The sequence below is a fragment of the Propithecus coquereli genome, unplaced genomic scaffold (genome assembly GCF_000956105.1).
Source record: "Propithecus coquereli isolate 6110/MARCELLA unplaced genomic scaffold, Pcoq_1.0 Scaffold477, whole genome shotgun sequence".
NCBI classification, from domain to species: domain Eukaryota; kingdom Metazoa; phylum Chordata; class Mammalia; order Primates; family Indriidae; genus Propithecus; species Propithecus coquereli.
Genome location: NW_012150585.1, coordinates 780,971 through 796,177, shown reverse-complemented (window position 1 = coordinate 796,177; position 15,207 = coordinate 780,971). Strand labels below are relative to the sequence as shown.

The window sequence follows — 15,207 nt, the reverse complement described above, 5'->3', positions numbered from 1 at the left end:
CTCTTGATTCGTTTATTATACTTGGTATACTACAAATGACTCTCAAGAATCAGCAAACCAGTAAATGAATAGTAGTTGAATTGTTCCCAAGGCCAATTCTGTTTGTACTAGTTTTGAGAGCTTCAACTTTCAAATTACTAATTTCCAAAGTATACTGCAAAGTACTATAATTTTAGTGCTTATATTCATGCTGTATTTTAAGCTGAGCTCGTTAAAAAGAAATCAGATAGTAAGTTTCACAAGGGAAGGGACTTGTCCAATGCCAATGCCTCAGCAGTTGGTCATCTGCCTGGAATATAAAAGATGTTCTTTGAAAAATTAATTAGATTTTATAATCTCTGTCTCTACTTACTTTGTAGAGTGCTATATTTACAGTGGCCATTTAGGAAGATGAGCCTCTTTGCAGGCACTTTTTCATCATTTGTAATAGAAGAAAATTAGTGACACCTGTAAGTCACTTCCAAAAGTGGAATATAAAAATAATGTTGTTGAATCAATAAGAAAAGTATAATATACTCAAACACAGTCAAATACACAGACATCAAGAGGCAAACTTCTTATGCCAAGATGGTTACTAAAATTCAACCAGCTGATAAATGTATACAGTATTGAACTGACATTGGAGTCTCTTATAAACAGATTGTCGGGGTAGGGACAAGGGCAGATAATCTCTGGTTATTGGTGCAGCAAAGAGAACTGTGATTGTTTGAATGCATAACAGATAGGAAGAGATTTAAACTGTTTTAAATATGATCTCTGCCTGATATTGAAAAACGTTAACACAAAAAGGTCGCTTAGGATTAAAGAGTGCAAAAACAGTAATACACTATTCTTCAATAACTACAGAAGGTAAAATTTTTACCCACACAAGAATGAAGTCCAATTTTCAAATATTTAATTCAGTATTACCTAGCAACTGTCACCTAAGAAACACAAATGCTACCTATGTTGTAATTAGAGAAAGAAGAAGCACCCCTCATCCCCACTCCATGTCAACAAGAGCAAGAAGCAAAGATGCTCAACACAGCTAAGCAAATTAGACAGGTGAACTCCACCCACCCTGCTTCAGGAAAAGAGATAATCATAAAGTAGCTCATCTTTAAAAAAAAAAAAAACCAGCAAAATGAATGTACTACTTCAGATAGTAAACCTTTCAGATTCCTAGCAATGCCCCAATTTATTCTGCAAAATCTTAAAAAAAAAAAAAAAAAAGAATCCAAGAAAGGTAGATTTCTAGACACCTCAGGTTCCAAGTCTAAACTGGTTTATCTGCTTGCTAAAGCAGAAGAAATAGGCCCCCTTAATTGATACACAGTAGAAAACTAAGTTTATCATCACAGTCACAAGGTTTATTCTTTTCTAACAGGAAAGTACCACAAAATGACCAGATCTATTTGAATAGGCTGGAAAAATTAAACAAACACCAACTTTGTTCTCAGAGATGGTTCTTTTTATTATAAGAGGTTTTGGTCCCCCATATGACAACTTTAAGCAGTTAACTTCATTTAGAACTATATCCTCATTCAACCACAAAATTTTACTACGGAATTTCAGTTTTTCTCTTCCAGCTTGTTCTTATCCTGGTGCAAAAGTCAGGTTGTATCTTTCCTTCTGGGAAGACGGGCTGTTGAATGACCAATAGCAATTGGAGTAACATTGAGGAATCCACAACTTCCTTCCCTCTAAAAAGTAAACATGGTTATCTCTCTATAAAGTCAGTTTTCTGATGGAACGTGAAGTTAGATGACAAAAGTGAACATTCTCCTTGGCAAAACAACAAAGCCACCAAGTCAGCCAACACAATTTTGACCTGTTATTTTTTAGGAATTAATGTTCAAATATATGAGTTGGGAAATTTTGTGTTCTTAATATTCTGAAAAACCAATTGGTTTCTTTTGACTACCACATCATATTTGGAAGTTTGCCATCACATTCTGAGAAGCCCACATTAGGTGGCATTAACCTATTTTTAAAAAAAAGGAAGTCCCTGGTATTTTTTATTACCCCAACACTGAGTCTCTCAAGTAGAATAAAGAACCATAAGAGAGTTATTTGCTTTTATAATCTCCTGCTTTCTGAATTTATACCTATATGACTAGCAATTGAAAGTTACAGGGAAAGTATGAATCTGTTCTATTTCCAATTCCCCCAGTTTCTCAAATGACACCCAATTTTATAATTAGGGAGTCAAACTGCCCTTTACTTTACCACCACTTCAGAATTCCTACTAAAATCCAGCTTCACCTGTGAACCTCAGTCATTTTATGAGACTGTGGTTAAAAGTGAATACCATTTATTATATGAAACTTAGAAAATATTCAATATATGTAACTAACCTTAAACCTAGTATCAATTCACTTAAAAGACAGAATTCATACAGAATTCCAGTACTAAATTCAAAAGTCCTAAAGCTTCAATAACCTAGTCAAGGTTTTGGAGCTAAGAGCTGGTAGGAAAACTGGTTGGTGTTTATATCAGTCTGCCCAGACTTTTGGTAATCTATATGAATAATCCCAATTCACAGTTTTCATTCTGACTGTACAGGAAATGCTTTCTGCAACCCAACATATCTAAAAAGGTTTCATTCTGAGTAATACAAGCCCTCCACACAGCCTCAAAAGCCAAGGGTCAGAGGCTTTTATAATACTAATTCACATGAAGTAAACTTATATTAGTTTGGAAATGATTTACAAGCACTTGTTATAATATATCCACAGCAGTGATAACCTTAGTAATGGATATTCTGAAGCATATCTCTTTAAATTGCAACTGAAAATGGACATAAAAGTTACAAATACTTATTTGTTTCCTATATTGAAATCACACCTACTGTTTTCCCTGGTTTCTCTTGATGTTTAAGATTTCTCTCTTAGCTCCACTTAGAAAATTTTTATTCTCCTTATAAAACTACTACAAAATCATTATTTCATAAGATATTTCTCTGGAAGCTTACTACTAAAAATTAATTATTGCCATAAATTGACAATTCAAATAAAATACTTCTTAGAGAGCCATGAGGCCCTAGGACCCCTTGGGGAATATTAAGAAGTATAACACATGATTCATGTCCTGAAGAAGCTGAGTAAGAATATATTTATTAATTTACAGAAGGAGAAAGTAGCTTGAGAGGTCATTTTATACAAACACAGGCGGTACTGTACTTTAAAAATATACCTCCAGAGAAGATGATAAAATTATTTTGGTAATCTTTTTACCATCTCTATAATGACAACCATCATTAGCAACAAGTTCTTTACACAACTACCCCTTACTTCAGTTTAAACCTACTTCTCTTATTCTAGTACCAGTGGAGCTGGAAAACAGCTGGTTACCATTCCTAATAATGGATCCATTCATGTATTTTGAAGAGTTATTAAGTTGCCTCTTAACCTTTCATTCTCTCAACCTTTCCTCATAGGACTGACTTCCAGTCACATAATCATCTTTTGAGTCTCCTCAGAACCGTCTCCAAGGTCTCCTCATCCCTTTTAAGTTGAGGAACCTAGAAATGGAAACAACACTCAAGTAAGGGGATGATCAGTGCTAAGTATTATCTACATAAAAGATAATACCATCCCATTTGAATACCTCAACCTCACTTTCAAAACCCCAATCAGTACCTTTACCAAAATGTCTTATTATGGCTCTTACACTTTCCTCTGTCATATTTAGTTCAGTAGTTTTAAAAAGTTAGTCAAAATTATTCTGCTAGTAGTCCTGTTCAAGTTTCCCTAGTTTATATAATTATGATCTTGCAAAGAATTCCTAAAAGTTGTGTGTACATCAGATTTTCAATTCAAATGTCCATGTCTTAAGGGAGTCACAATCTAATTAACGGGACAAAGACAGACACATTTGAAAGTATCACAACATAAGGTATCCTGGGGTAAGTTCTTTAAGGGTAAGGTATAAAGTAATAAGAAAACAAGAAAGAAGTTGAGTTCAACTAGTAGTAGTATCTGTGAAAGCTTCATGCAAGAGTTAGGATCTGGGGATCTGAGTCGAGCCATGGAAGATGAGTAGGCCAGAGGCAAAGGTCAAAATGGGCAAGACTTTAAGGCAAAGGGGAGGCTTTAGCAAAGTTGTAAAGGCAGATACACAAAGAATGTGGAGAACAGCTAATAGTTGAGCAGTCCAATGTGGTTGAAGCACAGAAGAAGTGAGAATGAGCATTCAGAAGATACGATTCAAAATACAGAAATGTAGGCCAGCTAGATTATTAAGGGATAGGAATTTTAAATTTTATCTTATATTCAGTGAGAAGTCAAAAGTTTTTAAGAATGAAGTAACATAATCAGATCTGTATTCAAGAAAACCATTGGCAACACTGTGTAGAGTGAAAAGAAAGATGGGGAGATCAGTTAGGAGATTACCACAACAATCCATGCAAAGGTAACAGAAATTTAAACTAGAATGGTAGAAACAGAAAAGCAGGGACAGATTAAAGAAACACTGGAGTAACATAAAAGATGAGACTCAGAAATTGATTAGATGGGAGTGGGAAGAGAAAGACAAAGATACCACCCTGCAGAGAGCAAGAATGAACTTTTAAATAGATGTAGGTCTGGATTTAAATTCTAGCTCTGCCACTTACTAGCCATATGACTTTAAAGAAACTATTTAACTTGTCTGTGTCTGAGTTTCTTCATCTGTAAAGACAGGGTATTGAGTATGATAGCAAACCTTTTTTTTTAAGAGAGGTAAAACAGGGCTGGTATTTCTCTTCCTCAATCATAGTACCCTCTACTAGTTATTCTTAAGCTTTAATCTATTTTTGACCATTCTACTTATGGTTATTTTTATTTCTCAAGTTAAGTTCCAACCTCCAGAACTTATAACCTACAACTTAGCATTTCTTCTATAATTAAATTGTTAACTGCATTGATCTCTGTAGACCAGCACTCATTCTCCCTCAGGTGAAACTTGAGAACAAATATCAAACAGCCACCAAGTACAGACTAATGGATCTACACTTGGGGGCCAAGAACCCTGAGGAGCCTCAGAATTGTTTTCAGGGATCACCAAGTGCTCATACCCATAAAAGATCAGCAACGCTAGTTACAGAGACCAAGAGCAGAAACCCCAATACAGCTGCCTTGGCCTGATAATTATGCAACTGACAGAAGCACTGTATTCCTTGTTCCTTGGTATCCCACCTGCCTATTTACTGTCTTGTTCTCTTTTTTCTCTTCTTTGCCTTATCTCTTTATTATGTTTTAGTTGGATACCAATGGTATCTACTATTACCAAGATGGTAGTTGGCCTTCATTTTGGTTCCATGTAGTCTATAGATGATCTTGACACCCAGACCAAAATCAAGAACATCCTAAAGTTGAACTTATAGCACTCAAATAGGTGTATGTGTGCACGCATATGCAGATACATCTCAGTGTAATAAAAACCAATCATCTTAGTGGGAAAAAAAAAGATTATCACACTCATATTCTTTCAGTTTCTCAGTTCTAATAATAATTAGGGCTTCCCATGCACCAGGCAAAGGGTTAAGTGCTTTGCAAGCATGATCTCAATCAAGCCTCACAATATTATAAAGGATGATCATTCCTAATTCACAAACGAAGAAACTGAGGCATGGAGAGGTTAACAAACTTTTCCAAGGTCATTTAGCTTATAAATGGTGGAGCTAAGATTTGAACCCAAGCCCGTGGTCTTAACAACTCTTAATTACTGTGCTATACTATCTCACACTATTACAGATTAGATTATGACATTCCCCCCCTCTCCTTTGTAAAGGTATTTATATACGTACAAATAAAAAATCCTACCCAAAGAGATTACAAAAGGATTTCCTCATTAACTAAGCTTAAAGAGATGTTATCCACAGGTTTGACTGCTTATAATTAAAGGCACTAATCTAGGGACAATGTCTGTGTTTGATCTAAAAATTAGTCTATACTCATGCATGGACAGAAGTTATTGTATAAATTTTAATTTCTCTAGGTATAATATACTTATTATGGATAGGATTAATTTCTCCTTAGTCTTTAGAACTTAGAGTACAAAGGAGAGCCTAATGAAAATAATTTTCTCCAAAAATGCTCCTTACAAGTAATATTACTCTCCTAATTCAAGACAGAAAGCCACAATTACTTTGATGCTATAAAGTGAGAATGAAACAACGCTTCAGTAAAGCATGGATAATAATGGTTGGATCTCTAAAACAGTTGGAATGTTAGAAAGGTTCATAGCTTTTGCTATTGAAAAATATCAAAACATCTACACCCAAATATTCCAGCAAAACACAAAACCAGAAATGCAAGAAAATAGATAAAATACTATATATGGAAGAAACTCCAATTCCTGAAATAAATGCCAGTGGAATAGATGCTACCCCCTGGTACCTCACAAGGTATTGCCGTAGCAATAATTAAAGGTAAGATATGTGGGGAAATCCCTTCAGTCTATTTGTCAAACAGAAAAACAACTACTCATTTCAAGGAAAGGGGAATTTTCATACACTGCACAGAAAACTGCCAACTAACTCTTACACTTACATCTTATTAACTGTTTCCTTAAAACTAAAATTCATTAGGTTAGTATATTCGACAACTAAAAAGTTAAACCAAGTTTGGCATCTAAGAAGTTTTGTACTAATCCTACAAGAGGACTTACATCATCCACAACAATTACAAATCAGACAACAAAATTCTCTTTTCAACTGTCTTAGTCTTTAGAAGCAAGCGTTTAGCAGCAGCTACAGCCTCGTGGTTGGCTTTTCTGGTGTGTAACCTGACAAGGTAAAAAGCTCATTGAAATATTTAACAGTGCTGGTATGGATTTCTTTGGATAGGTCAAGAAAAGCAGCTCATCCTTTTTAAAAACATAAAGAACCATTTTACGGGAAGTCATTCCCTCAGTCCAAGTGTCTGTGTATTTCCTCAGGGCTTTCTCAGAGACCGTATTGTGGGGGAAAATGAAAAGGCTAACAAAAGGACCCCCTTCTCTCCCTATTCCCAGCATAATCTACCTCAGCCACAGGGCCAGTAGCATCTACACTGTCATAAATGCCAACAATTAGAGAATTAGGCCATAAAACCACCCACTCAGGTATAAGAGCACATGCCTCCAGCTTTATTTCATGCATGCCATAAAAGATCCTGTACTTCCTTCTTTCAGGCCTCCTTCACAACCAATGAAATGACACTAACAACAAAAATAGCCCTTTGTCTGTCTACCTCATACTGATGTGGTCAATGAAAGCATCTGGGTCCAGGTGAAGGATTTAAGATTCCTTTTTCTTAGTAAAAGATTGCATTTTCTCTAGCATGCTACACACAGATCTGGTAAACCATGCTGTATTTTGAGCCCTAAGATAATGGAAACTAAAGTCAAACTACTTTTTCCAGAAAATTTATTCTATCTTGTTCTGAAACTACTCTAGAAGCCTAGCCAATTCCTGAACATCTCAAGAAATATTAGAGCCTACAAGGTTATTCTTAATCAGCTCAACAATTTCTAGAACCTCCTAAAGTCATCTTTTTTTTTAGAGATAGGGTCTGGCTCTGTCACCCAGGCTGGAGTACAGTGGCCCATCATAGCTCACTGCAGCCTCAAACTCCTGGGCTCAAGTGATCCTCCTACCTCAGCCTCCTAAGTAACTAGGCCTGGCTTATTTAAAAATTTTTTATTTTTTTATTTTTTTGAGACAGAGTCTGGCTCTGCTGCCCCAGCTAGAATGCAGTGGCATCATCACAGTTCACCTGCAACCTCAAACTCCTGCCTCGACCCCCCCAAACAACTGGGAATAACTGGACTACAGGCACTTGCCACCATGCCTGGCTAATTTTTTCTATTTTTAGTAGAGACAGGGTCTCACTCTTGCTCAGGCTGTTCTCAAACTCCTGACCTCAAGTGATTCTCCCGCCTCAGCCTTCCAGAGTACTATGATTACAGGTGTGAACCACCGTGCCTGGCCAAATTTTTTTATTTGTAGAGAGTGTCTAGCTATGTTTCTCAGGCTGGTCTTGAACTCCTGGCTTCAAGTGATCCTTCCACCTTGGCCTCCCAAATGCTAGGTTTATAGGGGTGAGCCAGTGCATGCCTGGGCCCTAAAGTCTTTTCTAATCAAAAAAGTTAATTCCAATCTCAAACCTTTCATTCAGTCTATGTTTCAAAATCTGATACAATTTAGGAGCAATCAATAATTTCACTTGATTGTCTTCACAACCACCCACAAAAATCACAAGTCTCTGATTTACTCCATGATAAGATTTTATTCACCAAGCTTCATAAACCAGAGTAAAAAAGAACCAAGCAAATACTTCGTAAGAGTGAACTCTTTAGCATTCTCTTTCCTATGGTGCCTACAGGGTTAAGAATTTTATTAAAATGTAGGTACGTCATGACAGACTCATTAGTAATTTAACCTTTCTTAATCCCTGAAAATAACATATGCAAACAAAGGAAGGTCCCATCCCAGCAATCCTGAAATAAATTCCTCCTAAAATAGTGATAGTCATAAAGCTTCCCCCTTTCTCAAAGGTCTATGCCACTGGGCTCTCCACCTTGGCAGACGAAGAATGGAAAGAGACAAGATATTCACAAAAGGCCCGATTGAAGGCCTTCAGTTAAGTGCTAGAAGGAAGCTGAAGTTCTGTGCCAACACTAGTGGAATGTGGGCAGGCACAAAGAGATCTTAATTAGGAGACCTACAATTAAAACACAGTGAGTTTCCAAAAGAGAGAGGCACTGCAGTCTGTTATGCCTCTGAGCAAGCAAAGCACTGCTGCCACCCCCTCTAACCACAGGGAAAGGGAGGCAATTGATACAGAATCTGCACAGCTGCTCTATGGAAGGACAGCTCCAAGGTGAGCAAAGGGATGAGAATTAAGTCAAGATGGGACCATTTTCTCTCAACTTCCAATCAGAAGATAAGTCACTCTTCTGTGAATGCTGATTTCCTCCAGGACCATGTGCCTTAAAATAATTAAATGGAAGAGAAAGATGGGGACATGTCACATGGTTTTCAGTGAGAGATGAAGAAAAGTTCCAAAGACTGCATTTCTAATGCTCAGTACAAACCAAAGTATTTCATTTCAGAACATATTAACAACCACTTCCTGCAAAGTAGGTACTATCACTTTGGATTTATAAATACATTGATGTATTGGGTTTTTCTTTTCATTTAAAAGCTCACATACCTAAAGGACTACACCGCATAGACTGAAAACAACTTCTCTTTTGGATAGTCAGGAATCCACAACAACGAAAACATGAAAATGATTTTACCAAACAAGAGGGCCTCTATACACCAGATAATGCCTAGGGTTCTATAGGTTCTATGAACTACATTTAAAATTTTATCCTTATTCTTTTTATAAGTGAAACTGGTCAACTTCATCAAAGTCCTTGTATTTTTTCTGCACAATGAAAACTTTCCCACCAAAGTGAAATTTATCCTCCTAATAATAATGCCAGTTGAATGGACAAATGAACAATCTGATATTAAAAATTACCAAACCAGGCTCACTGACGCTGACTCTTGTAATAAACTCAGAATAAGAAATTACGATCTGACAAAAAAAAAATAACATAATAGAGAGGAATCAGAATACTGGAGCATGAAAGATTCATGAGCTATTTAGGCTATCATTTTACAGATCAGAAATTTAAGGTTAAAAATGAATTGCCCAAGGTCTCGTAACTGGTCAGTGACAGAGACGAATGAGATGAGAGCCCATGACTGCTGACTTCCACTCTGAAGCTTATTCTACTCCATTCCACTTGTGTTCTCTGCTTCATTTTCCTTTTGCCAATTTTAGGATTAGCTGTAAAGGCAATGGAAGGAGCAACTCCTACTCTCTGTACATATGCCCAATGAACATTAAAAAAAAAAAAAAATCACAGACACTTTCCACCTACCTTTCAGCCACAGGACTATCATCTTTTCAAGTCCAACCCAAAAGCCTGCCTCGGTCCACATGAACTAAACTGCAATTTCAAATACACACCAACATTGTAATTCAGTTTCAATTTATACCTAACTAAAATTTGCTATGTTATGATCAGGATGGAAATTTTACTTTCAACATTTTGTGAAGTGGTACGCAAGGTACTGGACTATGAAATTTATAAAGACTAGCTGCTGATAAATGAACTATTTCTGGGGTTTATATTAAAACACCCCAAATTCTAGTCAACAGAGAGGATGCTGCTGTACTATGTTTATTTAGATGGCAAAGTATAGTAGTATGAACATTACCTGAGACACTCTTCAGAAAAATGGCACACTGACACTATGGAGAGAAGGGGAGAGGAAAGGCCAAAAAATCGACCTCTGTGATTTCTTGAAGTGCTCAACAAAATACAACTTCAATTCTACTTCCTAAGATCATTCAGAAATCCCAAATAAAAGACCAGCAACACCTATGTATTTTTAAAAATAATACCATTGTGAAAGAATCTGGTGATGAAGAACTCTTAAAAGTAGTTGTTACCCAAAGAGATAGGTTAGGAACTAATGGAGGTGAAAGACAAGTCTCCCACGGCTAACAGAGTTCAAAGAGCAAAGTGATCTGGAAGTTCTGTCACCTAGTTTTAGAAGTATTAACTTAGGTTTTGTTATAGGCAAGTTATAGTCATTATTCACTTAAGGCAAACCAGAATTTACAGAGGTTAGAATCATCTGGGGTCATATAACCATTTCTTCATGAATCCAGACAAGACTTGACATTGAGCTGGGAGTGAGTCCTGAGAAGTAATCTTTAGAATTCTATGTCAGCCCAGGGTGAGCCCTAAATTTCCCTCTAGGAACTTTATCACTGATTTGTAAGATTATGTAAAAAAAAAAAAATGCTTGGCTTCTACACTGAAAACTACCAGGTCAGAGGACACCATCACTCTGGTTTAGCAGTACTCAATGCATACCATCAATTCATACTAGATTGTCATAATCTACCACATAAAAAGTTTACCCATGGAACAACAGCTCATTCAAGCCCAACTCAGAAAAAAATACTGAAGTTTAATATAAGGAGTCAACCACTCTTGTCATAATGAAGTAGCAACTACTGGCAAAAGTTTAAAGGAAAAAAAAGAAAACCTCATAAATATGATATTATTTGAAATAACTCTAATTCCTTAACAAGCTTTATACTATATACTATTGCTAAGCAAAATAAAACACTAGTTTACAATCATCTCATAATGCCAGTGGATAAGAAAACGTTAGCACCTGATTAAAACTTTGAAGGTAATTTGTCAAAGACCAACAGATAAAATATTCTGGTGCCCAGACATTAGGTCCCTGAATCCAGGTGGCTCTCTTTCTAACCAGTCTCTTGAAAAGCTATGATTGGAAGCTGTCAGCATAAAACTTTGCTTTTGAATATGTGATAACATTTGGAATGTGAATACTTGGTCCTTCAGTATAAAAGACATAAGCATGCTAAACAAGAAAAAGCGCTTCTTAGGATCCCCTTAAAATAGACTAACTTCTCCTAATAGAGACTTTCTTATTATACTCAAATATACATGGGGCTACAATTCTACACATAACCAAGTCTCAATTTTGAAAATAAGCAGGTAAATGAAATGTCAGTAATTTCTTTTTTTTTTTGCTGCTGTATCTTTTAAAAAAGCAAAATCAACTCACATTTAAGCACCAACTCCATGCAAGTAACCTGAACGGTTCAGTCTTTTTGTCATGTATGAGGCCTTTGGTTCTCCAACTACATGGGATCTGTGTTGTTAGCTTAAAAAATACAGAATTGGCCTTTCAAAAAAAAATAATAATCTACAGCAACCAATAAATAGTCTCAAACAACCCTGCTGACTGCAGCTGCCTTCTGAAGGCTGGGAAAAGGAGGTGGAGATAGAGCAGAGAGAGGCAGGGAAAGGGGACGCTGCAGCTAGCTACATAGCAAGGAACACGCCCCCATCATGTCCTCCTTGCTCTGTCAGAAGGCGGGTTGTTGTCAGCCTCCTGATCAGGCTGCCTTAGAAACGATTAAAAAAAGGAGGCAGGAAGACTAACAACTAAAAAATGCCAGCTCCTTGAAAGGAGGGGCTGGGGTCCCTGGGATCTCCTCCCTCCCCTTCTTCCCAGGATCTTTCCGTAAATCTAAAGGGGTGCGGGGCACAATAGGGGACAAGGGGTTTGCCCAGGATATTTTGTGTGCACCAACGGCAGAGCACGCAGGAAACGGCTGGTTGTTATCTTTCCCTTTCTGTTTCAATCAAGAGCACTCCAGAGCAGTAACCCCCTACCCCCCTTCGCTTCAGCCCCAAGCAGCTGCTCTTCCTCCTGCTAGCATCCCCCATCCCCTTCTCCCCCGCTACATTCAAACTCCCCCTTCTGCATCCAATGGAAAACAAATGCGCAACGCCACTGGCTGAACCTGAACTCAACTTCCCTTCCCAGGGCAACTTTCCTTTTTGCTGAAGGGGACTGAATAATGTTCATAAAAGCATCCCAGTTCTCACCCCAGTGCTAAAGGAGAAGGGGCAAAGTTCTGACCCTTCATCCACCTTGGGTCCCCTTTAAGAAAAAGAGAGAGAACCCTAAGCCCTCCTTCTAAGGAATAACTTTGCTTCATAATCCTCCTCTTTCTCTCAACCCAAAGCAACCACCACCAGCACCACACTAAAGTATAACTGTCCCTTATCTACTCTCCTCACCCCAACCTGGCTTCCCTCACCCCTTCCAAGCCCCAGGGTTGGCCTAGCAAAAGGTGGATCAATAATGAAATGTCGAGAAAAGAAGGGCGGGAGGGAGCTAGGGTTGGAGACTGCGTGCTCTCAGGCGCAGTGGGTGGGGTAGGAGAGCAGCTGCTTCCCCTGGGAGGATGCTGCCCAAGTCCCCCCACAAACACCTCCCCTCACAGGGGCCCCCTTCCTCAGAGCTGGGGGGAAAGCCTGCCTCCTCTCCAGGGGGAGTGGTGGAAAGCTGCTCTTCTCTAAGCCTTGGGAACAGCGGACTATTTTCCCCTCAAAGATGCCACTAATCCTTCATTCTAAAGGAGGGAAAGGGTGGCGTGAAGGTAGAGTAATTCCCTGCTACCAATAGGCTAGAAACTGTAGCCCTGTAAGATGGGGGAACAGACTGCTGTAGGAGGAGATCACCGTTATCTTGAAGGGAAAGGAGGTGCGGGGAGGCAGGGTGGAGAGGAAAGGAGATTTTCCCCAGTGGGGTAGGGCGGGTTGGGGGAGGATCTATCTGCTTGGGGTAGGGGGTGGAGGTGAAGGAAGGGGGAGTGGCTGGCAGTGCAGGGACCTGGCCCGGAGATGGGGCGAGGAGGGTTCATCAGGTTTTCAGAAGCAAGGTGCTACAAGGGACATCGATCCCCAAGGGCTAGGAGAAGAACGTGGCCCTGGATGAGGCCATCACCCGAGAGATGCCGGAGAGGAAAACTGCCCTAGGAGTAACACATCTGCCCAGAGAGGGAGGCGGGGATGTGGCGGGATCAGGTCTCTAGGAGGGAGGGAGGGAGGAATCTTGCTCGGATGAGGTAATCTGTGAAAGGGAGGAGGGGTTCAGTCCCGGGATGGGAAACCCCGGCGAGGGGGTCTGTGCCAAGGGATTTGGGGAAGGGTCAGGGGCAAGTGGGTGGGAGGCAAACGCCCTCAGTCAGATGGGTCCAAACCCTGGGGCGGGGGAGCCTAGGGGTCTGCAGCCCTGTATGGGGGTCCCAAGATGGAAGGGCCATTTGCCCAGGGTCAGGGACCCCAGGATGGTCCCAGAATTGGGATGCTCCTCAATCCCGGATAGGGGAAGGGAGGGGGTTCCACAGAGGGTCGAGACCCCGGACCTGGGGGTTCCTCGCCCCCTTACCTCTCCGCTGCCGCCTCCCCCGCCGCTCTCCCCAAACACGGCCCGGAACCGGCGCAGGTTGGTGCCGATGGCGGCCGAGACCTGCAGCGCCGCGTCGAAGCCCGGGCCCACCCGGAGTAGGGCCGGCCCTGAGGAGGCTGAGGACGATGACGAAGACGAAGACGAGGCGGACGACGAAGAGGCTGCTGAGGCGGCGGCCGCTCCCCCTGGAACCCCAGCCCCGCTGCTTCCCGCCGCCGCCGCCGCGGCCGCCACAGCCGGGGGGGAGGGGGGCGCCCCGGGGCCGCCACCGCCGACCGAGGGCCCGGGGGGAAGCAGCAGGGCCGGGACGCGTTGCCGTGGGGCGCCCCCTAGGCCCCGGCGCCCCCCGCCGCCGCCGCCCCCGGTGGTCCCGGGTCGGGCGGGGAAGCGCCACCGACAGCTGTGCGCCATGTTCGCCCCGTGAAGTGAAGCAGCGAGAGGGAGAGGCGACAACACAGGGGGGCGGGGAGGCGGAGGGGGGGCCAGAGAGCCCCGGAACCTGCCTAACCCGCTCGGCACCGCCCGGCCGCCTGCACCCTGCCGGCCGCCATGCAGAGCGCCGGGCCACGCCCGCCGGCCCTGCAATCTGTGTACCAGCCTCAGGCCTAAGCCTCTGACGCCTGGGCGCTGCTACTCCATCCAGAGGCCCGGGCCGCCGCCTCCTGCCCGCCCGGCCGCCCGGCAACCTGGATAACTGCATGCCCCGCCCTCCGGGAGCGGCATTGCTAGGGAAAAGGAGGGGGGAAGGAAGCCCAGGAGCCCGGAGCCGAGCGCGGGTTCCGGGGAGAGGGGGAGGGGGCGAGGACTACTGGGAGGATGGAGGCGGAGGGAGTCGGGCCGCCTGCAGCCTTGAGAACCGAGAGGCCGATTACACACGTTCCCGGGACGCGCTGGGAATCGAACCGCCCGGGAGAGCAGCTTCCAGTATAACGCGGCTGCTGAGTCCGGGAGGAGTGTGCCTTCTCCCCCGCCTCGGGGCACGGATACGAGACGGGTTAGCCAGAATCGAACGCTTCTAGAATAAAAGAGCCTTTATTGTACTACATGCAAAACAGAAGCGTTGCCCAGTTTACTATATGCAAAATAGAGAGGCCCTCAATGAACGCGCTTTAAAAAATAAAAAGGAGCCCCTCCCATTTTCATGCTGGAACTCTCTCCAAAATGCACACACCAAGTGGCAGGTCTCCCGCCACCTCCTCGCTCTAGTGTGCACTCGTCTGGCTTTCGTGCCCTTCTGCGGAGTTGGGTTGTGTTTCTCCTGCCCGGGCATAGGGGCCAGGGCGTGCTCCGCTAACTACGCGGTGTTACAACGAAGCTGAAGCTGGGTGGCTAACGGGGCCTGGAGGGAAGAGGCGGGCAAAAGCGCCCCCACCCCTTCTTCCTCCGGTCTCTGCCTG

General features: G+C 41.9%; 1 protein-coding gene across 1 annotated transcript in view; it reads right to left on the bottom strand.

The window, feature by feature from the left end:
* Positions 1–14,238, bottom strand: part of KMT2A (lysine (K)-specific methyltransferase 2A) — an 89,093-nt gene extending 74,855 nt beyond the window's left edge. The window contains exon 1 of the mRNA XM_012655431.1: positions 13,790–14,238. Within this exon, the coding sequence (XP_012510885.1) occupies positions 13,790–14,221 (432 nt within the window). The 5' untranslated portion in view covers positions 14,222–14,238. The remainder of the gene's footprint in view (positions 1–13,789) is intronic.
* Between the last annotated feature and the right edge of the window lie 969 nt (positions 14,239–15,207).